Source organism: Aquila chrysaetos, chromosome 12, assembly GCF_900496995.4.
Source record: "Aquila chrysaetos chrysaetos chromosome 12, bAquChr1.4, whole genome shotgun sequence".
NCBI classification, from domain to species: Eukaryota; Metazoa; Chordata; class Aves; order Accipitriformes; family Accipitridae; genus Aquila; species Aquila chrysaetos.
In genome coordinates, this window is record NC_044015.1 from 7,412,016 (window position 1) to 7,436,414 (window position 24,399).

Here is a 24,399-nt window from a genome sequence, read left to right on the forward strand (position 1 = left end):
TACCCACAGCACAGGTGGCAACAGGCACCAGCTGGCCCCAAGGGGCTGGCTCTGAGCCCCACTCCAGCACCCCAAGAGCAGCTCTGCACCCCACTGGGCGCTCCCTTCCCTCCCCACTCTGGAGCCCCCTGCCAACACCAGGCCAGCAGCACCGAGAACAATAAATACTGTAATAAATAGAGAAAATCCTGTCATGTGGCACTGCTCCGGCAGCAGACGGTGTAGCCAGGGTCCTGGGGTACCTGCCCTGCTCCGCTCTCCCCAGGCCCCCTCCAGCATGGGCGTGCGTGGGTGCTCCTCTGCCTGTGACGAAGTCAGCCCTGCCCCGCAGAAGCACTCGATGTTGGGGATGGGGCATTCAGTGCTTGACGGTGCTGTCCCGGCGGCAGGTAAGCGTGGCTGCGTCCGGCTGTACCCTCCCTCCCGCTGGCTCGACGCTGAACCTGGCAGAGGGCTGGGGCTGCAGACAGAGCTGAGAGCCCTCCTCAAAGCTGGGGAGCACAAGGAGGGGGGCAGCCCCACAGCCAGGGCTGCGGGACAGGGGACAGGTGGCAGGCTGGGGTATCCTAGGGCTCCTAGGGGTCAACGTGGCCTTGGAGGCTCATCACGAGGACAGCACGGCAACCTTCAGCAGGTAGGACACGTTCCTGGAGGCCTGGGCTGGGGGCAGTGCCAGGACCGCCTTGGGGCCCTTGCAGGCTGGAGAAGACGGGGAGGGTGAAGCCCTTTCCACGGTGGGCATGAGGAAAGGCTATTCTGGTGAGCAGCAACGTGGCCCCAGAGACTCACAGAAGCCAAGGGGAGCTGTAGGTGGGCGGAAACCAAGGGTTAAATCAAACCACACCAGTAGGATGGGACAGTGTCACAGGCCCCAGTGGCCCTGGGCCTGTCGCTGGGGCCTGTGTCCCTGCCAGGTTTGAGGCTGGAGCCAGGGGCCTGTGTCCCTGCCAGGTTCGAGGCTGGAGCCAGCGGCCAGTTCTCACACAGTCCTGTGGCCCAGTGTGTGCAGACAAAGCGGCGCTTCGTGTCCTGCGTGGGGGGCGGGCAAGGCCCTGGCTCAGATGGGCTTGTACAGCAGCGTGGTGACGTACTTCTTCTTGTAGCGGTGCGTGGCACTGAGCACCATCACGCCATCCTGCGAGAGGCACAGCGTCAGCAGGTGGGAGAGCTCAGCGCAGCCTGGCTGCGCCAACCCGGGAGTGGAGCACCCCCAAGGCAGCTGTCAGGAAGAGGGCTCTGCAGGCTCAGGGAGCAGCCCCAGCCCGTCCCTGCTGTCCCGAGTCTCAGCCCGAGCCAGCGAGACATGTCCAACACCTGTGACAGGGAGCCAGGGCAGAGCAAGGGAAGGGTCTGGTACACAGCAGGAGAACCCATGGCTCCTGCTCAACTCCACCACGCTGCAGGGAGGCAGCTAAAGGGAATTGTAAGGAAACCGCAACCTACGCCCCTGCACGTGCCACACTTCACCGAGCAGCCAAGCTGTCTTCGCATGGGTCCTCCGATCCCTGCACCACCATCTCCACCCCCCAGCTGTCCAGGTTCTGCTCCCTGCAGGTGCTGCCAGCTCCTGGGAGCCACAGCAGCTCCCCTTCCCTCACCCAGCGGCCTTGCAGGACCTGCCCTTACCTTGATGGAGAGTGCATAGAGGTGATTGAGCATGACGTGGTTGGGTTCGGGCAGCAGTGCTGGGTCACACTAGGAGAAGAGGAGTGTCACAGGGGAACAGCAGAGCCCTGACCCCCCAGCCCCAGCCATCACAGGGAGCTGCCACCTCGGGCAATCTGAGCTGCTGGCGTCTCTGGCTGTTCTGAACAGGAACAGAGCTCAGCTAAGCACCAGGCAGAGCAAGGGGCCAAATCAGCATGGTTAATGGGAAAAGTGATGCTTTTCCCAGGAAATGCCAAGGGCAAGGCCCCAGCCAAGAGGAGACCAGGCTCCCTGCAGACAGGGCTCCCCTTCTAACCCCAGTGCGGCTCTCTGTGTGCCACCAGTATGCTCGTACCCACCGAGATATTGGTGTCCTTGTTCAGGATGACCTGGAGGAGGTGAGGTGGGAGGATGGGTGGGGATTTGAAGCGCTCCTCGGGCCGGTATACGTACATCTCTTGGCCATAAGGTCCAGGTGGTGAGCTTGATAAGTCTAAAGAGAAGAGAAAGGAGGAGACATGAAATGGCTGAAGCAGGACTGGCAAGCACAGAGCAGCTCCCAAGAAGCTGAGAAGGACCCAGCAGGGTCTTTCAGGCACAAACATCTTCCACAAGCCATGGCCATGTATCCTATAGCAACAGCTCAGCCTTTTCACAGCAGAGTAAGCAGCCAGGTGAGCCCTGGGCATTTCCAAGCAGGGCTGTAAGCTGATATGTGCACTGACACAACACAAGCACCCTGTGGTATCCACCCCAAGACCCCTGCACACAGCTCACAGCACAGCTGGGTTCCTCTCCCTGTAGCAAGCAGCCAGCTTGCCCCAGAGCTGTACCCTTTGCAGCAGGGGCGCAGCATGCCTGCACGCTCTCGGTGCTGCAGGACTGCCTGACAAGCAGGTCCTGGAAAGGGCAAATGGGAAGTCTAGACTAAGCAGCTGCTCAACCCATGTAAGGAACCACAGGAGCTTGTGGTCACTGGAAGCTGGACTGGCTGTACCTCCTGGCCACATCTGACCTGATCATTTTGGAACAACCAGCACCCAGGAGGGCTCCACCTCCCTGGAACTGCTGCTGCTTGCTGGCTTCTTTCCAATGAAGTATCTCCTGCCCAGGCTGGGCAGGGATGTGGAGCTGAGCTATATCTGAGACGGAGTTTGTACCAGGGATGGCAGGCCGCACTCAGAGCATCCTGGACCAAAACACAACTGAGCTACCTGCCAGCATGACACACCGAGCCAGCACTGTTGGTGTCTGCGTGGTAACCTAAGCTGCTGCTGTAAGACAAGTGGAGAGGGAGGCTTCCGATATGCTAGCGCTAGTACAGATTACCTTGGCATGAAAACCAAGAGTAGCTGCTGAAAATAACCTGGATCCTGCTCTCGCCTAGCTTGTACCCCAGATCAGATGACTTACTCACAGTTGAGCAGAAAGGGCTGATGCTCCCAGCGTTCATCAGTCCGAAATGGCTGCCTCAGCCGCACACAGGCACTGACCCTGCTCTGGGACAGTGCTAGCACAAAACAACTTACACCAGCACAGCCCCTCCATAGAGACAAGGTCTCAGCTGTGGGCTGCTGAGGACATACTGCTGAACACTACCCTTCCTCGGGTGCAGGCCCACACCTCTGCTCAGGGGGCCTGTTCACCCCCAGAGCAGCAAGTCTCAGAGCAGAGGAAGGGGAAAACAGCACATGCAAAGCTGTAATGCTACAAAAACTCACCCCGACCTGAGGTTTCTGAGCTCTCCAGGGAATCCACCTTCAAAGCATCGAACACCTCAAAGTCAGACTTCTTGACGTGAATCAGGTTGTTAATCGTCCCCATCTGACTGGTGACCACAGGCTGGAAAGAACTGAGGTAAGAGTCTTCCTATGTTCACCTCCAGTCAAAGCACACTCAATGCTTCCTAGATCCTCCCGGCCCAAGCTGTCTTTGCTGCGCCATTACCCAGGAGGACAGGTGGCCAGTGTCTAGCTCTGCTCTACGCTTGCAGATCTCTGCTGTTTACCCTTGGAGGATTACCCTTTACTCTCAGGCTCCACCTCCTATTTTCATCCTCCATCCTGCTACATGCTGATGAGTAAGTGTCCTCTCCTTCACATGCTGCTACTCCGTGATTCAGTTCGGAGGAGAACCTGCAAGTGAGTGCTGATCCCGTGGACCATTGTCCCATGTAGCCAATTCTCAATGGGACTTAATGGCCTCCTGGTGTTTCCCTGTCACTCAGCACCTCCCCGACGCTCCCCCATACAGCATGTCTAAGCCCAGAGGAACCAGCCTCTGAAAGGACTCAGAAGGATGGAGGTGGCCCTTTCGTTCTGGCAGATACCCTCTGCTCTTCCTGTTCCCTCTCTACTGCAGTTACATCATGTCTAGTCCCCTGAAGAAGACAAGATCTGCAGGGATAAAGCTTTGAGTGTTACCTCAGATGGGTCATGGACCCACTGGCCATCCACAAAAAATTTGTACTGGTGCTCTCCTTCTGGGAGGTCCAGGATAGCGACAAAGTCGTTGTGGCTGTGCAGAGAGAACAGACATGCAACAGCATTACCCTGTTAATGCTCTGGATGCTGCTTTTCCATGGGGTCCCGGAAAACAGCGCATTTTCATGCACTGCCCAGCTCCTCTACCCCAACACCTTCATGCAGGGTTAGGCTTGCTCATTGTCAGTGATCTGAGGCACGGACACAACAGGCACGAGCGTTCAGAGTGCTAGCGTGGCTCAAACCCCTAGGAGTCCGGCTGCAAGAAGCACAGGAGGCAGTCCAGCCCTGCATGCCCATAGAAAATCAACATGACAGACACCCTGCGCAAGACACACTGGGGAGGACGCATGGGCAAAGCATCTAACCCTGTGCTGGCACTGCAGGATGGGGGCAGCAAGCATAGCAGCTCTGTTTGTGAAGCCTGCAATTGAGATAAACCCATTCCAGATGATTTGCTGGGATTATGCCCAGAGTCCTACACAGTGTTGCCATGGAAATCACAGATGTATTGCAGAACAGCGAGAACATCATTAGGGCAGGAAGGCACGTGAGGGACAAACCAACCCCCGCTGGCAACAACACAACTAGGCATGGGGTAAGGCCACAGCCAAGGGAAGAGCTGACAACTTCCAGAAGACTGCCGCATACCTGGGCAAGGCTCTGCTGCCAGGACTAGCTGCTGCATGACATCCAGCTGGGCAAGCAAAGTGGCCCATCCTGTCCTGTCCCTCTGTTTCACAACTTCCCACCGCCACCGCAGCACCACCCAGGAAAGAAGCTGACTATGTATTTGTGCTCAGACCCTCCAGCTTGGGTGAACTGAGAAAAGCCAGGTGAGCAAAGGGAACAGCAACCAGCACGGAGAAGGGAAAACACTCCCTGCGATGGAGCAGAGGAGAACACAGAGTGACCTGAGGGACCGGCTACCTCTTGATGAGTGGGATCTTGGTGCTCCAGTTGTTGAAAGATCCGGAGATGAAGACCTCTTTGCCTCCATCGGCCCAGCGGATGACAGTGGGACGAGCCTGTTGGGATGGTTTCACTGACTCCTCCAGATCTGGCTGCCACGACACAAACTCCTTGTCCCCAGGAATCTGAGCAAAGAAAACCAGACCCTGACTGAGACACAGAGACAACCGGAACCATGTTCACTTCCTCTGGCCTCTACCAGCCCACCTGCACATCCCAGACAAGAGCATTGCAGAGCTCCTCCAGTCTCCCAGCTCTCCACAGACCCCTCACATGGCTGGGAGCACAGCCCTGCCCAGCCAGGTAGCTGAAGCCCCAACAAGGGCCCCAGAGGGTAGGACAGGGAAGGCAGCGGTCAGCCCCTACCTTGGAGTCATGGGAGCTGAAAACACTGGGGTCGTCGGTGCTGCCCACCATGATCTTATGCGGGTGCTCCTTGGTGGCGGGGGGGGGCACCGGAGCCATCCGAGCGGTGGGACTTGGAGCCATGGCGCTCCCCAGACACACGCTCGCTGGTGGTGTTCCCCATGACAGCTCAGCAGCCCCTGTGAGAGAGAAAGGACAGCAGTGTGCCTGTGCCCACAGGCTCCGGCAGCGAGGAGAGGAGCAAAGGCACCGTTTCCCACTGCTCTTTGCCAGAGGAGACTGACAGCAATCCTAAAAAGGGCCCAAAGTTCATTCCCACTGCCAAGTTTGGGAGCTGAATGGGAATTTAACAAACAAGACAGCTTGACCTAATTATAGCCATATCCTTATGAACCATCACTCTAGTTAAGCTGGTAATTGTTACACTCCAAAACCAATACTAGCTACGCTGCGTCCCACAAAAGCCCTCAGCAGCCAGCATAGTAGAGGGGCCAATGGGAAAAATAAAGCCAACCTTTACTGGCAAATCAATTGCTTGGCATTAACAGAGACTCCTTCACAGTCCCACAGTCAGGCTCTACAGACAAATCCCCTACATCCAGCAAGAAAACAGCCGGAGAGTGAAAGTAGCAGCTGTTTAACAGCTCCCAACAAGTCTCCAAGAGCTCGTGGGCAGAAGAGAGGAGCCTTGCGCCTGGCAAAGGCGACAGGGAACATTTAAAGTGTCCGAGTGGAATTGCCCAGGCTGGAGCTTGGCCAAGGTGTGGGGCTAATGTCGTGGAGTCTGCAAAAAGCTCAGCTCTCGACAGCATTCACTGATGATTCACCAAGCAAGCCACCATGTCAGCTGCAGCACAGCTTGTTGTGACCCTAACGAGCAGCACCACCCCGAGCACTCCAGCATTTGCCTGGCCATCTGGAGGCACATGATGAGGGAAGGGCAATCCCAGCTGCCTCAGCGCCACTCTGCAGCTGGAGACGGGCTGTCATCCCCGATCTCACCCAGTGCAGAGAAGGCAAAACAGAAGAGCTGGCCATACGGCGCCAAGCCATGAACAACTACACACCTCTTGGGACAAACAAAGCCACCACAAGCTACATGGGACTCTTCAGGCCTCACCCAGTTTCCAGCAGCTGAGATGGGATTGGGGTTCTTGCCCCCTTCCCAGGCTTATTTTGCAGCTTTCAGCTTACCGTGCTGATCACGGGCTCTGCAGGGCCAGGCAAGAGGACAGCCAACCTTGCTTCATGCGCTTAGTTGTGACATTTGGAGATTTGTTTAGAAGATCAAGTTATATGAAGGGTGCCAGGCAAGGCTGCCAGCCAAAGCCAGGCTTTAGAACATTACGGAGTAATTACTGAAGTATTTCTTAAATCCTGAGGGCTAAAAGGCAGCTCGAGAGGACAGCTAACCCATACCCCCACCCCCTCTCAGTGAGGATCAAGAGTACCTGAAGATCCAGGTCAGATGAGCTGCACCACTTGCTCTGACATCTTCCCCCTCTGCCCTGGAGGAGGCTCCTGCCCCTGTGCCACTAGACCTGCTGTTGAGGAGCTTCTTCCCCCGTATCTCCGCTAAGGCTCCCTTACTTCTCATCTACAGAGAGGAAGGTAGGAAGGGCTGAACATCCTCTTGTACCAAGACAGACCTGAGAGATATGTGCAGGTGTTAACAGATGTGAGAGCTTCCCTTTCTCTTCTCTAAAAGGAATCCAGTCCCTCTGGCTGTCCCTCACAGGTCACGCTCTCCCAATGCCTCCTGAGGTTTCTTCCAAGCAGTGGCTCCTTTCCGGCATGTGGCATCCGAAGCCCCGCACAGACAAGACCATCCCACCTAGCCTGAGGTACTTGGCTTTACTGAATTAACTTCTACACCTCAAACCCTCCTGTCTTCAGACAAGCCCTTGTAGCACGGCATGCTCTGATGGTGTGACACAAGTACATCCAAGTCACTGATGGAAACGCTGCCCATACCAAAGCCCAAGCAAACCTTCGCAGCGTCTCAGCGCACCCGCTCCCTGTTTGGCAGCGAGCTGCTGCCAGCTGCAGTCTGCAGCAAGGTGGGTGCCTGCCTGCCGGATCACAAGGCCCCTTCAGTTTCAACCAGCCCCACCTCCCCACTTTGCTTCTGCAAAATGACAAGCGAAATACACCAGGTCCCCCTGAAATGTGTCACGCTTGCTGCCTCTCGCACCCGGCCAGTGACCCGCACTGGGAACCACAGGCAGCTGGCCTGAGAGGGTTTATTTTGGAGAGATGGGGGTCTCTGTCTCAGCACCCTCAGCTGCCCGCAGCCTGCTCGGCTGACACCTCCTGGTGCTGGAGTTACCCAGGGAAGCCGGATTCACCCGGACTCCCCCTCTTTCGGAGGAGGGAACCAGAGCCCTGAGGGTTGCCCTACGGTTAAGGCCATGAGGTGGGAAGCCGGGGAGAGGAAAGTCTCCCTCCCCCGGATTCGTGCCAAGCAGGCACGGCTGGGACGAGGGCTCTGCAAAGCAGCGGGGTTGGCAGGGCTGTCACGGCAGGCTCGGCCCACGGCCGTCCACTCCCCTTCCCCGCCGGGTCACCGTGAAACGGCGTCTCCCACGGCCCTGAGGAGAAGCAGGCCGCAGCGGCAAGGGACAGGGCCCTCCTGAGGAGCTCCGAGCCGGCTGCAGGGCACGGCTGCGGTCAGCCGCAAACGGGGGGGTCCAGGCCACCGTTACCCACCGCACTGTCACGCGTGGGGACGCTGTCACCCGTGCGGACGCCCAGCCAAGCCTCACCCACCGTCTCCCGCAGCAGCGCCCGGCTAAGCAACGCCCGGCCAGCTACCACCCGCCCACCCGCGGCCCGGCCAGCCGTGACACCCCGCCGTCACCCTCCGGCCCCGACCGCGGCCCCACCTGGCCGCCGCCGCCGCCCCGCTCTCCGCCTCCGTCCAAAATGGCGACACCCGCCACCGCCAGCCTCTGCGGGGCGCTCTGGCCCGCCCCCGCACGCCGCTCTATGGCCGCGCCCCCCCCCCCCCCCCCCCTTCCCCGCGGACCCGCTTCCCCGCTGCCGGGCAGCCGCCATGTTTTTTGAGGGCGGCTTCGCCCATTGTTGTTAAGGGCGGCCGGCCTGGGGCGCGGACACGCCGGCTGAGGGCCGTGCGGCTTCATCCGCGCCGCAGCCGGCGGGCGGCCATGTCGGTTGAGGGCAGGGCGAGGGCTGGGGCCCGGGGGTGGCGGGGCTGGGCTGCTGGGATGCGGGGTGGGCAGGCAGGCTGGCTGTGGGGTGGGCCGTGAGGTGAGGTGAGGTGGCTGGCTAGGCGGTGAGCAGGCCGGCTGTGGGGTGCAAGTGGCCAGGGTGCTGCCCGTGGGCCAGCCAGGCCCTGCGTGGGCAGGACAGACGCCTCAGGATGGACACTGGAGACCAAGACGGCCCATGCAGCGTGGTCCCTGGCCCCCTCGGCACGGGGGACTCCCTCCGTGTCTCCTGACTTGGCGGCAGACCTAGCAAGAGACGACAAAAACACCCAAGCCCATAGGAAAGGAAGGAGGTTGCCAGGAGGACCCGCTGCCTCCTTCATTTTAGGTTAAGGAGGGAGCGAGACATAGACGAGGGTGGCCACAATCAAACCGATGCTGAAGAAGACCTTGAAGATGTGGGGCACGGTGCTGGAGCGGGCAGGATGGTCCCTGGCTCTGGTTTGTAGGGGCCTGACCACACGTTGCTGCTGGGTGAGGATGGCCTCCCGGGCACCCACCCACGTGCCCGGGCCCCGCAGGCGGTACTGGTACGGCGTGCAGGGCCCGAAGGCCACCTCCAGCGCCAGCTTGGGGTCGGTGAAGAAGAGGGCGAGCAGGTTGGGCTTGACCCCCACCTGGCAGGCGAGTTCGTCCATGTAGGGGATGTAATCCACCTGGATGGTGTGCCGCCGGCTCCTCACGTACCTGCGGGCAGGGAGGGCAGGTGGGTTTGGCACATGGGTGCGGGGGTAACAGTGGCGGGGGCAATGCCTGCACAGGGTCCTTACCGCTTGGCCATTTTCTCCTTGGTTTGTGCAATGTCAGCCAGCATGTCAGCGGATGGCGGCAGGTCCTGCAGCCCTGGGGAAGAGGAGGCTGTAGCTGGAGGTAGGGCTGTGTTCCTGCCATGGTCTGGCTGGCTCTGCAGCCCAGCCTGGCCTCTGCTTGCACGTGAAAGCCTTTGGGGCTTCAGGGACGTGCCACCACATCAGGAGCAAAGCAGGAGGCATGGGCAAAGAAAGTAATGGCAGGAAAGGAAAGGGAGAAGGTGGTTTGCAGGCAATGGGACCTGTTAGTGGCCCCTGCAAGAGAAGATGAGCGCAAGGCTCGTTGCAAAATGCAGCGCTGGTTTTTGTCCCCGTGGAGAAGCAAAAGGAGGCTAAAAAGGTGAGTGGAGAGAGACGGCATACGAGGGTATGCCACCAGCTGAATAACTCAGGCTTGCCCTGGCTGGGGGAGCCCAGCTGCATCCCCCCAAACTGCCTCACTTACCCTTGAAGACACGGGTGGCCCAGCGACACTGGAGCTCGGAAATGGGCATGATGGCACCCAGAGGCTGGATGAGGCCGATGAAAGCCAGCGTCGGCTTCTCCAGGTCAGGGGGGAACATGAATTTGTAGAGGGGGATCTGGTTCTCCACCACCTTCACGCAGCCTTCGAGGAAGGGGAAGGAGAAGCTGTATCCTGTGGCAAAGACCACGGCGTCGATGTCTTCCCTGGTGCCATCCTCGAAGATGGCAGACGTCTCCGTGAACTCCTGGACGTTTGGCTTCACCAGCACCCTGCCTGAAATGATGCGGTTGGGCAGGTCGTCGTTGATGGTCGGGTGCTGGTCAAGGATCCTGGAAGGCACAGACAGACCTCGTGTGGGCCCTGGGCAGTGGGATGGGCAGCACCGGGCCACGTACCTGTGGTCCTGCCAGGGTGCTCACCGGTGCCGGGGCTGAAGGCCGTAGAGTGCATGGTCAAAGCGGGTGTTCAACTTCCTCTCCAGGAAAAAACTGCTGGCATTTTGAGGCAGCAGGCTGTGGAGGAGCTGCATGAAGCGGCTGAGGTAGGAGAGGTCAAAGGGGTACCCGCCATCCGCCACCCGGTGCAGCACCCAGGTCCCGCGCTTGGTGCTGAGGAAGACCTGGGAGGAAGGAGAGGAGAGGTGGTGGCATGGCAGCATCGTTGGGACCGGGCTGGGCCCCTGCTGTGCTCCTTGGACAGGGATGCCAGCACAGCTGCTGGGACCACAACAGCTACCCGCATTGAGAGGGGATGGGGTGCTCATGGCTGGGTGCTGGAGGGAGGGGAGCCTGCAGGGGATGGAGGGGGGTTGCTTGCTGCCCTCTGGGGTCCAAATAATAAGCACCCCAGCCCTGGCAGCTCTCCCAGCACACCTGCTTGGCTGTGTGACTCAGCTCCACCGCAATGTCGATGCCTGAATTCCCGGCGCCAACCACAACCACCTGCTTCCCTGAAAAGGACTGCGGGCTCTTGTAGTCCCGGCTGTGCAGGTACCAGCCTTCAAACTTTTCCAGCCCTGGAAGAGAGAGGGAAGCTGTGCCGGGCAGGGATGTGGGTCAGGGGGTGGCTGTCTCCCTGCTCAGACTGCTGGTGTGTTTTGGGGACAGGCTGGGACCAGCATGACCAACGGGAGCAATGGAGCACTGGGATGGTGCCCAGAGAGGTGGTGGCATCTCCAGCCTGGGAGATGCTCAGTGTAGCCCTGCGCATCCTGCTCTGGCTTTGGGGCTGGCCTGGCTTGGAGCAGGGCTTGGACTGGATACCTCCATGCTCCCATCCCAAAATCCTTCTGCAGTTCCTGCCTGGTGCCAGGTGCTGGGGGCAGAGGAGCAGCCAGGGTCTGTGCCATCCTGCCAGACCCTGGTGACAGTGTGCTCCAGCCCGTTCCCCACCGAAAGAGGGTCTCCACAGCTGAAAGCCCTGCAGGCATTTTTGTCTGGCACCCAGAGGAGGGGGCTACCACGAGCGCCGACCTCAAGCCTTGCCGGGGAGCTGGAGAGCCCAGCGGGTGTGTGGCCAGCAGCTTGGGGAGCCTGTCTCTGGTGGGAGAGGTGAGCTGGCAGCGGTGACGCCTGCCAGCAGTGCACTTTGGTCAGGTGCTGATGGCACGGCAAGAGCCACCAAGGACAGACCATCAAGATGGGTGGGATAGCAACAAGCTTGTGCAATCCCATTTGGTGCGTTAACCTGTGGAGGGATTTTTGGCAGCAGCCAGAGCGGGGTGGGGGCTAAGCCGGCGAGGAGGGGGTCCCAGGGGTGTCAGGGACGAGGCGAGTAGCCCGCGGGGCGGTACCTGGGAAGGTGCTCAGCGGGAGGTGTGCCTCGGTGTGGTGCCCGGTGCACACCAGCACACCGTCGAAGACGGCCGCCTCCTGCTTCCCCTCGCTTTCCGTCACCACATCCCACTGGCCCGTGGCGGCGAAGTCGGGGCGCTTGGACACACGGCACACGCTGGTCTGGGGGTGGGGGGCAGCAGGCGTCAGGCACCCCGTGCCTCCCAGCCCCGCCGCCGCCCCCCCGGCTCCCCCCGGCTCTCACCCTGAAGCGGATGTGGCGGAGCAGGTCAAAGTGCCGGGCGTACATGCGGAAGTACTCCATGATCTTGGAGTTGTGCATGTAGTTGGGGAAGTCCTCAGGGATGGGGAAGTCGCTGAAGCACATCATCTCCTTGGAGGTGTTGATGATGACAGAGCGGTAGATGCTGGCGCGGCCCTCCTCGGGACGCTCCTGCGGGAGCAGGGCACGGCTCGGTGCTGGCCAGGGACCCCGGGGCTGCCTGCCTGCCCTGCCTGGCGCCTCGCCATGCCTGTGGGTGCAGGATTAAGCCACAGGTGGTTGTAGCACCCGTCCCTGGGCCCAGCACCCTCTCATGGGTGCGACTGCCCACCCCACAAAATGGAAGAGGAAGCCCTGGGTTGGTGGGGGTCACGCAGTGGTGCCAGCGGGTCATGGCGGGGGTCTTGTGCCTCAGTTTCCCCACTCCCACCCCTGGCCCCGATGAGGCGGCACGTTCCCAAAGCTGCCTGTGGAGCCATTGCCCCAGTTGCCACAGCCTGTCTCACCAGTTGCTGAGCCGGCTCCTGCACTTCCAGCTGAGTGGCCGCTCTTGCTTGCTGGGTCTCTGCCCCGGCAGCTGGGTGCTGCTGCCCTGGCTGTGCTCCACCAGCCCCATTTCTGACCCACCGTAGGCAGAACCAGTGGACTGTAACCAAGTCACCCCAAACCCCACGCTGGCATGGTTTTGGTGTGTCCCCCTCTCGGCTCACCCACATGCGTATCAGGGCACGGTGGGAAGGCTTTCTTCTTGTCGGTGGGTCCCGGGGAGAAAAGTCAGCAGCCTCATTAGGTGGGGGCAGAAATGAGCTCTGGGGCTTTCCCCATAGCAGGGAGAGTCAAGGCACAGAGGAGGCAGCACTTGGTGCCTCTGTGTGGGCAAGCAGCACAGAAGCAGGGGGAAAAGCAACCAGGACTTCCAGGGAATGGCTGGGCAGGACAGGGAGTGGGACAGCTAGCAGGGTCAGATGGGACCAGGATGAGTAGGAAAGGGCTGGAGAGGACCAAGAGCAAAACAGCAGGGGAAGGGATGGATGAGACCAGGAAGGGAGGGATGGGAAGGAGGAAGGCTGAGCTGGGGGAGCAAGCCCTGGGGTAAGGTCCTTGGGGAGGGTCGGTCCTGCTGCTGGTGGGAAGGAGATGGGTCCCATGTGGCTGGCACACCAGCTGGCACCACGGGGACCTGCCGCTGCCGTAGCAGTTTATCTTTCTTTTGGTTTTCCTTGGAAACGTGCCTGCTGCATGCATGCAAAGCAGGGGAGCGGTGCTTCATTAGCTGCCAATGACTGATCCCAATCCCATCTGTCCTGCTGCTGCGGGGCAGGCTGGCATGGCACAGGGCTTACCTCAAAGCGCCAGAGCCCCCCGATGTCCCCACTCCTCTCGAAGCAGGTGGGTACCAGCCCCTCATCCAGGCAGCATTTCAGGGCGCACAGGCCAGACGCACCGGCACCGATGATGGCTACTCTCCGGGCAGCCATGTCCTGCGGTGCAGTGCTGGCAGGGATGCTGGCGAAGCTTCAGCCTGGAGCAAAACACACTCGGAGGGGTGCAGAGCCTGGCAGGTCACACCGGGGGGATGTGCGGTGCTGCTCGGTTGGGGATGGCCGTCCCCATGCTTCCCATGGGCGACTGAGGTCAGCTGGGTTGTCACAAGATGCGTTTTTTCCAGACATGATCTACAGGTTCTCCCTGCTGCCATGCCACACCTCCTGCCCACACCTGCCCTCTCCAAGGGGCTTTTTAAGTTCTGTAAGTGTTTAATGATGTTGACGCAGCCCCGGGACATCCTGGGCATGGGGGATGAGATGTTGCCGTGCTCCAGGTTTTGACAGGTCATGGCATGGAAAACAAAACTGGGGGGATGCTCAGGGCACTGGTGGCTGGCAGCTGTGCCAGACCTGGCTTGTGATGGCCTGGACCCCTTGTCACTGCTCCGGGTCCCCAACCCACCCAGCCATCCTCTGGAGGGTCCGCATGCAGGTGATGAGGGTGGCACTGCGCTGTGCCGCTGTGACCACCATGACTCGCTCCGGCGGTACACGCCCTGGGCGAGGCCGTTTTGCTGTGGATACGCACATGTGCATGCATGTGCATGTAAGTGTGTGCACGCAGCCTGTGCTGCTGCGGAGCTGGAGCTGTGCCGCTGGCATGAGGCCAACTCAAACCCCTGTGCGTCCCCCCAGCATGCAGGGGGACGTGGTGGTGTCAGTGATGGGACGGACGCCTGGCTCTGTTTAACATGCTTTTATCCAGTTAGGAAGTCTGCTGTGCCTTTGCTACTTAGCTCTCATGTGAGTGTGCCAGTGGTGGGTCACATGGATTATAGGTGACAGGAAAGCTGGTACGTCCCTGCTGCGTCTAAAGTGCTGCCTGAGGGGGGACTGGAGTTTATCCTGCATGTGAGCAGGTTTCCTTGTCTGTCCCTGGCAGCAGCTCCCTGGAAGGAGTTGCAGAACAAGGCACTGAGGCATTATTTCGGCAGCCAGGGAGGCTCCACGCACCCAGAGCTTGCAGTGTGGCCACAGTGGGGCTGTGCCGGGCAGGAGGAGGGCTCAAGCTGCTGCAGGGCATGGGGTGGCTGGCCAGCTCCCTGGCACATCACAAAGCCTCCCTTCCCGCACTTGTAGGGCACCTACAAGTAAGCAAAAATGATGGCGAGGATGGCCATGGCCCCAACCAGCTTGAAGAAGAGGGGCATGGCAGGTCCTGATGCTTGCTCCTCCACATGCCGTGTCTGCAGGGGCTTGATGATACGCTGCTGCTGGGTGAGGATGGCCTCCCTGGCGCCCGCCCACTTGCCCGGGCCCCGCAGGCGGTACTGGTACGGCGTGCAGGGCCCGAAGGCCACCTCCAGCGCCAGCTTGGGGTCGGTGAGGAAGAGGGCGAGCAGGTTGGGCTTGACCCCCACCTGGCAGGCGAGTTCGTCCATGTAGGGGATGTAATCCACCTGGATGGTGTGCCGCCGGCTCCTCACGTACCTGCGGGCAGGGAGGGCAGGTGGGTGCTGGCGGCAGAGCCGGCAGATGCCCCGTGCACCAGCAAGGCGGTATTGGATGGACCGCCATTGGGAAGGATCAGCAGGATGGGGGTAGCGTGGCCGAGCACATCCCTGCCATCTGTTGGCATGGCCAAATGTGCCAGGACGCAGCCACCGGACAGGACGGGTGCCCACAAGTAGCCGTGCCCAAACCAGCCCCCTCCCTGTTCCCAGGCAGGGTCTTACTGCTTTGCCATCGCTTCTCTCTTCTGCTTGATGTCAGCCTCCATGTCGTGCCGTGGGGGCAGCTCGTTCAGCCCTAGGGAGGATGAGCCACAGCATGGAGGTGCTGCACCCTGCTGTTGACAGTGGCCATTGCAGTGCTGCCCTTGCCTGGGTGCTGTGCCCCCGCCAGCACCACCGTGGCAGGTGTTCTGGCACCCGAGGCATGTCCAAGCCCCTCAGGATGGGAAGGAGCAGCCTGTGGGGCTCAGGGTACGGATGTCCCTGTGCCGCTCGGGCAAAAGCTTGGCTCACCACGACAGCTGCAAGGTGGCCGTGCCATCGCCCGTGGCCAGGATGGCACAGCCAGATGCTGCCTCCCAAACATGGCTGGGCACCATTTGCCCTGGCTCTGGGGGTGCAGGCTTGGGCTGCAGCCATCGGGGAGGTTTGCCTCACTTACCCTTGAAGACACGGGTGGCCCAGCGACACTGGAGCTCGGAGATGGGCATGATGGCACCCAGAGGCTGGATGAGGCCGATGAAAGCCAGCGTCGGCTTCTCCAGGTCAGGGGGGAACATGAATTTGTAGAGGGGGATCTGGTTCTCCACCACCTTCACGCAGCCTTCGAGGAAGGGGAAGGAGAAGCTGTATCCTGTGGCAAAGACCACGGCGTCGATGTCTTCCTTTGTGCCATCCTCGAAGATGGCAGACGTCTCTGTGAACTCCTGGACGTTTGGCTTCACCAGCACCCTGCCTGAAATGATGCGGTTGGGCAGGTCATCGTTGATGGTCGGGTGCTGGTCAAGGATCCTGGAAGGTACAAGGAGCCATCAGGGTGCTGGGGTGGGGTGTCTCTGCTCCATGTCCTGCTCCAGCCACTGCTCCCTGCTCTGGGGATGCTCAGCCCCAGGGATGCTCATCACAGTGGATCTGGTCCCCCAGGGATGCTCGGTAGCTGCCACTGCAATGGTGCCACCAAGGGTCCCTGGAAGGGGCAGTGGTGGCGCCCTTGAGCATTGCCTGAGCACAACACAGCTATTAACCAGGTTTCCAGGGCTAGTGCCTTGGTCCCAGCCCAGGCACAGGGAGCATGGAAATGGCCAAGTGGAGCTGGACACGGGGGGAGGCAGAGGGTCCCTCCTGGGCAGAGGGAGTGTTTGCTGGCACCTGTGCTTTGGCTTCAGTCCGTAGTGCGAGTGGTCGAACCTCATGTTCAGCTGCTTCTCCATGAAGCTGCTCACCATGGACACGCTCAGCAGCTTCTTCAGGAACGTCTTCATGCGGGTGGTGAAGAGGATGTCTATGGGGTAGCCCTGATCTCCAACGCGGTTGAAGATCCACGCTCCCCGGCGAGTGCTGAGGAAGACCTGGGCGGGGAAGTAAGCATTGCCTCCTGAACACTGTGACAGTCCTGGGGGGCTGCCCTGGGGGGGACATGTCCTTGCCCCAGGATCGCTGCTCTTCGTGCTGCCCAAGCGCTGGGCAAAGACCCCGAGGGCAGAGAGCAGGTGGTCAGCAACTAGCAGGAAGAGGTAGGGAAGAGCCACAGGGGCAGCCCCAGCCCAGGGCTCGGAGATAGAAATCAGGATATCTGTATGGGATTGAGTCTTGACTGCCACCACTGTCTGGTGGCTGGGATTGGCAGGTGCCAGCTCTGCCAAATGCAGCGAGTGCAGGACAGAGCAGTGGCTGTGCCAGTGCCTTGGTCCTGGTGTCCTCGTGGAGCCAGCAGTGTCCCATGGGGGGGCTGCCCTGCCCACAGGGACCCCACTCCTGCTGCTCACCTGCTTGGCCGTTTGGCTGATCTCCACGGCCAGGTCCGACCCTGAATTCCCGATACCGATGACAACGACCCTCTTGTCTGTGAAATCCTGAGCGTCCTTGTAGTCTCGGCTGTGGAGGTAGCAGCCCTTGAACTTCTCGATTCCTGTGGGCAGGGAGGAGGGATGCTTGGCTTTCTGGCGCTGGTCTGGAGGGTCACCTCCTCAAAAACTGAAGTGGGGACGCTCCCTGGCCCTGCCAGACCACTCCTGGGGAGCGTGGGAGCGCTCCTGGAGCCAAAGCAAGGCAGGGAAATGCTGGGGCTGGGAGGAAGGGCAGCAGGGAGAATAGGGGCTGCCATGGCTGAGCTTTCTGGGGTCTCTCCTCGTGCTGGGGTGTGGGGTGGTACCTGGGAAGGTGCTCAGCGGGAGGTGTGCCTCGGTGTGGTGCCCGGTGCACACCAGCACACCATCGAAGACGGCCGCCTCCTGCTTCCCCTCGCTTTCCGTCACCACATCCCACTGGCCCGTGGCGGCGAAGTCGGGGCGCTTGGACACGCGGCACACGCTGGTCTGGGGGTGGGGGGCAGCAGGCGTCAGGCACCCCGTGCCTCCCAGCTCCGCCGCCGCCCCCCCGGCTCCCCCCGGCTCTCACCCTGAAGCGGATGTGGCGGAGCAGGTCAAAGTGCCGGGCGTACATGCGGAAGTACTCCATGATCTTGGAGTTGTGCATGTAGTTGGGGAAGTCCTCAGGGATGGGGAAGTCGCTGAAGCACATCATCTCCTTGGAGGTGTTGATGATGACGGAGCGGTAGATGCTGGCGCGGCCCTCCTCGGGACGCTCCTGCGGGAGCAGGGCACGGCTCGGTGCTGGCCAGGGGCAGTGATGGGGAGGGATGGCCGGGGCTGGTGTGGTGGCCCTTGGCTTGGACCCCCTGCCCTCAGCCTTGCCCCCAGGACCCTGCTGTGGCCGGCTGTGTGCCACCCCACCAGCCGCTACTGATCCCCGGCTGCCGCAGTGCTGAACCCCAGGCGGACATGTGGCTGTCAGGGTTTACCTCAAACCTCCAGAGCCCTCCGATGTCCCCGGTCCTCTCGAAGCAGATGGGCTCCAGCCCCTCTTGCAGGCAGGCTTTGATGGCGCACAACCCGCTGCTGCCCCCTCCGATGATGGCCACCTTCTTCGCCATGCTGCCCTCCACCACCGGGTCTCTGCCTGGGGACAGTGCCGGAGAGCGGGGCTGAGAAGCGAGGGGTGCAGCTGTGCCAAATTTTGGCCCTGTGCACCAAAGAGGTCCCAAGTCGAGAGGCAGCCCCCAAAAAGTTTGTCTGGGGCTGCGAGGCAACTGCTATCCCCACCCCAGCAGGGACCTGGCCAGTGCTGGGGTTTTATACCATCACGGTGTTGCCTCTGGATGCCATGGGGAGAAATGCTACCCAGTGCCAGGGAGCCACGAAATCTCCCTGCCTACGCCAAGTCCCAGCGATGGAGGCGTGCGGGAGTGCCGTGCCCTGCCGCGGGGACAGACGGCTCCCTCCCAGGTGGGTGACGACCCCTCCGCCTGCCCTTTGCCCTCTCCCTTCCCCGGGGAGAGCCCTGTCGCGCCTCAACCGACCCGCGGCCGTGGGAGCGGCAGCCAGGGAAGGCCGGCGGCAGGCGGGGAGCCGCGCGAGGGTCTCTGTTGGGTTGCCCGGACCCGTGACGCCGAACGGCGGCCTGGCTTTATGGTGCGCAGCAGTGGTGAGCAGAGCCTCCCCCTCCGTCACTCCTCCCACGCGGCCGGGGAGAGGAAGCCAGCACCCAGCTGGCTCCCGGCCGCCTGCTTGGCTTTTCCGGCAGCGGCTCTCGCCACAGCCTCGGACGGCGGGGTAAGGAGCCGTCCCAGGCGCCTCGCTGGGCACCCCCATGCGGGGACACTGTAGGGACGTGGGCTCGCAGGAGAGGCAGAGACGCAGCCAGTCCCTGTGGTGTGCATGCTGGGTAAACAAACGCTGCTGTGAACTTTTACCTCTGCGACTATCGGGATCAGCCCAACCCTGTTTATGCTGGTACCCACGGGCACACACAGCTCCGGCTGCTCTGGTGGCACCTGGCACCGCATCACCCATGTCCCCCGTGCCCCTGGGCTGGGCATGTTGGCACAGCATCCCCATAGCCACAGCTCGTTCCTGGGCTGTCAGAGTTCCGGGGCCAGCGGGATCCCGAGTACTGCGCTGCCAGGGTATCGCTGGTGCCGAGGTGATGGGACCGGTTAGCAAAAGGCTCTCCCTGGCAGCAGGAGGCACAGACCAGGTGGCTCGGGAGCACACTGCTGGCTCCCAGCACGCTCAAAGCCAGACAGCCCCTGGGGACTGCAGGGAAAATTTACTCCTCCATGTCTGGGGAGCTTCGTCCCAGAGCTGAGCAAGGCACAGGGCTGCGGAGGGGCCAAGCTCTGCAGCTGGAATGATTTTAACCTTCTAAAACTCATAGTATGTTTACAGTAAGTGTAATAAAGCTCTTTTTGTCCGTCACTCTTGGCAAGGGCTGATCTCTGCCTGGAGCAGAGGTGCCAAGCTGCCAACCCACACTCTGTGCCTGCCTGTTGAAAAGCATCAAAAGCATCTCTTACCAGACAAGGGGATCGGCACGGGGACGGTGAGGAGGCAGCACTGGCAGTGCTACCCTCCCTGCTCTGCTCTCAGCTGGCTTCTGGCTCTTTTGCAAGCTCTGCAGGGACTGCCCAAGGGCAACAGGTACAGTGGACTTCTCCCAGCTCTCAACCCTGCCGCCGTGCTATGAAACCTCTGTGCACCTTGCCTTCGAATTTGCCCTTCTCTCTTGGCAGCTACAAGAGGCTGCACAGCCCTGGACTTTACCCCACTGTGTTTGGGCTCACGGCCTGACTGAACTGTGCCGTCAGGCACGGGGGACTGCATAAGTGCACCAGGGTCAAGCCATGGGCATTTCAGTCAAGACCGGCTTGTTGATGTCTGTGGGAAAGCCGTGGTCCTCCATGCCCGGCAAGCACCCAGGATGTACAGTGTGGTGTGCAGCGCGTGCAGACACATCTGCTTAGGGCTTCTGCAGCGGGCAGAGGTGCCGCGAGACAAACCGAGCAGAAAGCACCAGTCTTCTCCTTCCTATCAGCGGGCTGGCACCCGTGCTTGGAGGACCAATGACAAGCACAAGAGGAGACCAAAAGTCTTGCTGGCAGAGGTGGGGAGAAGCACAGCAGAGGTGAGAGGGTGGTTAGTTTGTGCTTCTCAGCCTGTTACAGAGGCTCCTTATGGTCCCCTCCTGCCAAGGACAAGTAGTCCTCTATGGAAAGACAGGGTACCAGGGTAGGAGAGCCAGCCTGCCCGGAGCACAGGGAGCTGTGCTGGTGGTTGGCACAGCCAGGGCCTTTTGCTGCAGGAGGTGCAGGTAAGGCTCAGCTCCTGGGGCTGCTCAGCAGCCTGGGTGAGGGTGAAATGCTGGCTGCTGGGAAGGGGCTTGCTCTGCAGTATGCTGTCAGCAGCACTGGTAACATGCTGACAAACAGGAATTACTCTGAATGCACTGTATCCCCCAGGAGACTGAAAATCCTGTGGAGGGGAAAAGGAGCTGTGAAGCTCTGCACAAGGGTTTCAGGAGCAGGCTGCTGCTGGGAGCTGCTTCCCATTACCCTCTGTCTTTGAGATGGTATGGATGGACCAAACCCTCAGGTGCACCATCCTTTCCCCATGGCACCGGGAGCCAGGTGCCTGTGTCCTCATTGCTTAAGGTCTGGCCTCAGTAACTGAATCGAGAGCAATAGGGAAGAGATGCTTTGTTTAGGAAGGCAGAGCTCTTTATAAACCTGAGGACAGACCCCAGCGAGTCCCCTCCAGGCAGTTGTTATGGAGCAGGCTTTGCAGGGCATGCTCACGACAGCAACACGATCAGTGTATTTACAGCATACAGATACATGGGCAATTGCAGAGAAATATCTGCAGAGCCACAGCTACCACATACACCACAGGCTAATACAGCAGGTGCCCAGCAAGAGCATGCAGATTCACAGTATCAGCAGTCAGCTGCCAGATGAATGTGCGGAGCCCTCCCCAGGCTCTGCAAGGACTGTTTTTTTCACGGAAGAACAGTCAGTGCAGCTGCTTGGCCAGTGCACACCCTGCCTGACAGCCCATTGGGAGGGCAAGAGAGCACCAAATGTCTAAGTGTGGGCCCAGGAGCCCAACACTGCTAGTGTTGAAGTCTTGGCTGGATAGATGGATGGGGTCTAGGATGCGAGTTCAAGTCCCAGTATCCCCTCCCTGTGCGTGCTTAGAAAACCAGGTGCACGCCCCCCTCCTTTGAGAGGGACCCAGCCATCAATGGCTCCAGAGCGCAAAGAGGGCAGGTGCGCTGAGAGGGGACAGCCAGCAGTGCTCCACCACGCTGTACAGCGCGTAACCGAGCAGCAAACCAAAGAGCACATCCGTCATGTTGTGCCTGCCCAGCATGACCCTTGAAACGCTGACGATGAGAGCCCAGAGCACCACGAGGACCCGGAGTGGGACGGCGAGCACGAGGTGGCGCAGAATGAAGCGACAGACCAGGGCGGCTCTGGTGGCGTGGCCTGACGGAAAGGAGTACTTGTCCACCGAGATGGTGACGAACATGTCCATCTTGTTGTGGGTGGGCCGTGGCCGCTTGACGAGCCCTTTCACCACTGCTACCAGCACAAGATCCAGCAGCAATGCTAGGAGACAGTAATAGTGAGTGAGCAAGGTTTGGTTTTTGTGTGATTCCCCCCCCCCTCTGGAAAACAAGGCAAGAATCAAAGCAAAGCAATTAGCTAAGAAGAAAGTAGTTGGCTACAAAAACCTGCCAAGGTTTGTATCCCATGGCTGCAATACCCAGGTAGGGAGAGCATGGCACTCATCCAGCACTTGGCCTTCTCCAGCATGAGCACATCTTCAGTCTCTGCTCTTGCTGCACACAGCCCTCATGCAACACCAGACCTTCTGCCTACCACAGCCAACAACAGGGCTCTGCCTGGCTTGCACCCAAGGGCTTTTCTTTCTGCGTAAAATCTGATCTCACCATGACTCGGGGCTCAAACTGACTCTTAATCTGAAGGCAACAGAGGGGTTAATATTCCCCACAACCCCCTTCCTGACAGCCCTTGCTGACTCAGCATTGCTTTGCCTACCCTCGTGGCTGGGGGTCAAACTGACCTGGGTGAATGATCAGCCCACTTCAACCACCCGGCCATAGCTCAGTGTGAGGGGCTCTGAGCTTGTGTGGTGCCAGGGCTCCCACAGCCTGGCTTCTCCCTGCTGCTGGGGGAATTAATGCCAGAAAGTTAACCACACTTTTGTTTTCAAATAATAAAAATATTTTTGAATAAAGGATGATTTAAATAACGATGGCTTGTCCCCAGAGAGCTAAAGGCTGTTGCAGTAGAAGTCAGAGGCAAAGCACCTGAGAGAAGTGTTCAGCCAGTATTTGGCAAGAGCAGCTTCTCATGTAGGGCAGAGGGTGCCTTCTCCATCCCCACTAGCTTGGCTAGCACAGTGCTCACAGCCAGGGCTACTTCCTCCAAGAAAGTCGTGTGAGAGTCTGACTTCTGCTTGTCCTAAGGCTCGTTTCTGGACACCAAATCTTTCAGTCACTTCAGTTCATTCCCTTTGGTTAATCATTTAAGAACAAATATTTTTTTTTCTCCCACAGGCAAACCTAGTTCACTTGCTTTTTCTCTTTTAACATATGGTTTGGGAGATTCAGCTTGGACATCAGGGAACGCTCCTTTTCCACATGGGTGCTGCAACCCTGGGACAGGGCTGTGACTCTGGCCCAGAGCGTTGAGGGCCAGACAAGGCCCTCGTGCTGTGAGAGACCTCCTCAGAGCAGAGGTTAGACTGGAGGCCTCCAGGTCCCGTCCCACAGCTCTGCTCTGGGACTCTAATTTAACTATGTGCTGTCAGATCAAAAAGATGCACAAAACCATGTGTTTCCCACCAAGCAAATTTCAATTCAAGTGATAAGTGTGAGATACCAATTATCTGCAACTTAATAGAAGAGTAAGAACTAGGAACCTGGAGAGGTCTGTTGCTCCGGAGCTACTACAGTTTCTAAATGAGCAATAATGAAGAATGTAAGTATGCCTAATAGGACAGGATGCTGGGGGGGGGAATATTACACCACGCAAGATTAAAATGTGTGCTTTAAACCAAGTTTCCTCACTGGCTTATACAGATCAATCCATGCAGGTATTGACTGCAGGGAGCTCAAGGGTGCAGACGTCTGTGTGCCAGAGCAGCTTTTTCAGGGAACGGGCTGGTGTCTCAACACTAGGCAGGTGAACCTGGAATGCGCTGTTCTGATAAGCTAAAGAACTAAAAGAGAAGCTCCCTGAAAGCTTTTGCAACTGCGGGAGCAGTTTAGCGGTCAGGAGTTTCACACTGTGTGGTTGGAGCTGTGACAGATGAGCCATACCCCCGCCCCCACGCCCTCCAGCTGCAGGGTTACTCGCTCTGGTACCAGGCACCCCAGATGAGCCTGCACCAGTTACTCAAAATCAGCTGGCTCCCTTGGGGCTGTAGGAGGCTGAGGTTTACTCAGCTCTGCCCCGTCCTTCAGGTCCCATCCTCCCCCCTTGGCTCCGGCCAGCCCCTGCCTGCAGAGCCCTTTGGTGAGCCCCCAGCCTCACCGAAGAGCAGGTTGAGCAGCACCTCCCTGGCCGCGGAGCTGTCGCTCTGGCAGAGCCCGTAGAAGGTGCCGAGCAGCCAGGGGATGCCGTGCCCCGAAATCTCGATGACCTTCATGAGGGGACGCGCGCTGCCCCAGGCCGAGCCCTCTCCAGCGCAGACGCCCAGGCGCTTGGAGGCCCAGAGGTCGATGGCGAGCAGGGAGCTGAGGGCGATGCCCAGGAAGGAGGGGTTCAGCTTCATGCAGTCCTCCTCGGGGAGCGGGGCCGCGGCGGAGCTGCCCGGCTCCTTGCGGCGCGACGGGCTGTCCGGGGCGCCGGGGCTGCGCTGGCTGACGAGGGACAGGAACTCCAGGCGGCTGCTGCCGCTGCCGGTGCGTCGCTCGCGGCTGCTCCGGGGGCTCGGCATGGCGAGAGGAGGCTGGCCTGGGAGAGGTGGGGGCTGGTCACCGGCTACCGGGCCTGCTCTGGCAAGGGGACCCGGGCGAGCCGCCCAGGAGGCCCCGTGCCGCCCCCTGCCCGGGCCTGCTTCTCCCCCTCCCCGCAACCTCCTACGGGCCCCGCTGCCTGCAAGCCCCGGGCCTGTCCCCGCGCCTCCCGCCACCGCACCTCCGGGGCTCAGTTCCCCCCTTCCCGGTGCCACCTTCTCCGGTGCCCGGGACCCGCAACCCCCCCCCGCCCCGCTCCCCCGGTACCAGGAGCTGCCCCAGCGCGGCCCCGCTTCCTCTTCCGCCGCGCCCCGTGACGCACCCGGTT

General features: G+C 60.2%; 3 protein-coding genes across 8 annotated transcripts; all 3 read right to left on the reverse strand.

Annotated features, from left to right (window-relative positions):
- Nucleotides 1-150: 150 nt before the first annotated feature.
- PRKAB2 (protein kinase AMP-activated non-catalytic subunit beta 2) lies at nucleotides 151-5,631 on the reverse strand. Its single transcript, XM_030031828.2, is given in 8 exon segments — nucleotides 151-1,135; nucleotides 1,627-1,695; nucleotides 2,007-2,140; nucleotides 3,375-3,489; nucleotides 4,071-4,164; nucleotides 5,061-5,227; nucleotides 5,469-5,546; nucleotides 5,548-5,631. Coding segments are annotated over 8 exon segments (819 nt in total). The 3' UTR covers nucleotides 151-1,057.
- LOC115349394 (flavin-containing monooxygenase 5-like) lies at nucleotides 5,469-20,089 on the reverse strand. Of its 5 annotated transcripts, none has more exons than XM_041127812.1 (10): nucleotides 13,372-14,642; nucleotides 12,011-12,278; nucleotides 11,766-11,928; nucleotides 10,846-10,988; nucleotides 10,393-10,592; nucleotides 9,953-10,302; nucleotides 9,469-9,541; nucleotides 9,316-9,385; nucleotides 6,920-7,065; nucleotides 5,469-5,647 (listed from the first exon to the last, which is right to left on the reverse strand). In XM_041127812.1, exons 1-10 carry the CDS (start codon nucleotides 13,434-13,436, stop codon nucleotides 5,638-5,640), a joined length of 1,488 nt encoding a protein of 495 aa, XP_040983746.1. In that variant the 5' UTR covers nucleotides 13,437-14,642; the 3' UTR covers nucleotides 5,469-5,637. The 5 variants fall into 5 exon arrangements, with proteins under 5 accessions (XP_040983746.1, XP_029889524.1, XP_029889520.1 ...); XM_030033660.2 differs by lacking the exons at nucleotides 5,469-5,647; nucleotides 6,920-7,065; nucleotides 9,316-9,385; ... (4 more) ...; nucleotides 11,766-11,928; nucleotides 12,011-12,278 and adding exons at nucleotides 15,252-15,324; nucleotides 15,691-16,040; nucleotides 16,398-16,597; ... (4 more) ...; nucleotides 18,607-18,967; nucleotides 19,603-20,089 and having other exon boundaries at nucleotides 14,258-15,006; XM_030033661.2 differs by lacking the exons at nucleotides 5,469-5,647; nucleotides 6,920-7,065; nucleotides 9,316-9,385; ... (4 more) ...; nucleotides 11,766-11,928; nucleotides 12,011-12,278 and adding exons at nucleotides 15,252-15,324; nucleotides 15,691-16,040; nucleotides 16,398-16,597; ... (4 more) ...; nucleotides 18,607-18,967; nucleotides 19,603-20,086 and having other exon boundaries at nucleotides 14,258-15,006.
- A 787-nt stretch (nucleotides 20,090-20,876) lies between these two features.
- Nucleotides 20,877-24,371, reverse strand: PLPP6 (phospholipid phosphatase 6). 2 transcript variants are annotated; one of them, XM_030034161.2, is made up of 3 exons: nucleotides 24,339-24,371; nucleotides 23,647-24,069; nucleotides 20,877-21,693 (listed from the first exon to the last, which is right to left on the reverse strand). In XM_030034161.2, exons 2-3 carry the CDS (start codon nucleotides 24,050-24,052, stop codon nucleotides 21,323-21,325), a joined length of 777 nt encoding a protein of 258 aa, XP_029890021.1. In that variant the 5' UTR covers nucleotides 24,053-24,069; nucleotides 24,339-24,371; the 3' UTR covers nucleotides 20,877-21,322. The 2 variants fall into 2 exon arrangements, with proteins under 2 accessions (XP_029890021.1, XP_029890022.1); XM_030034162.2 differs by lacking the exon at nucleotides 24,339-24,371 and adding an exon at nucleotides 24,253-24,308.
- Between the last annotated feature and the right edge of the window lie 28 nt (nucleotides 24,372-24,399).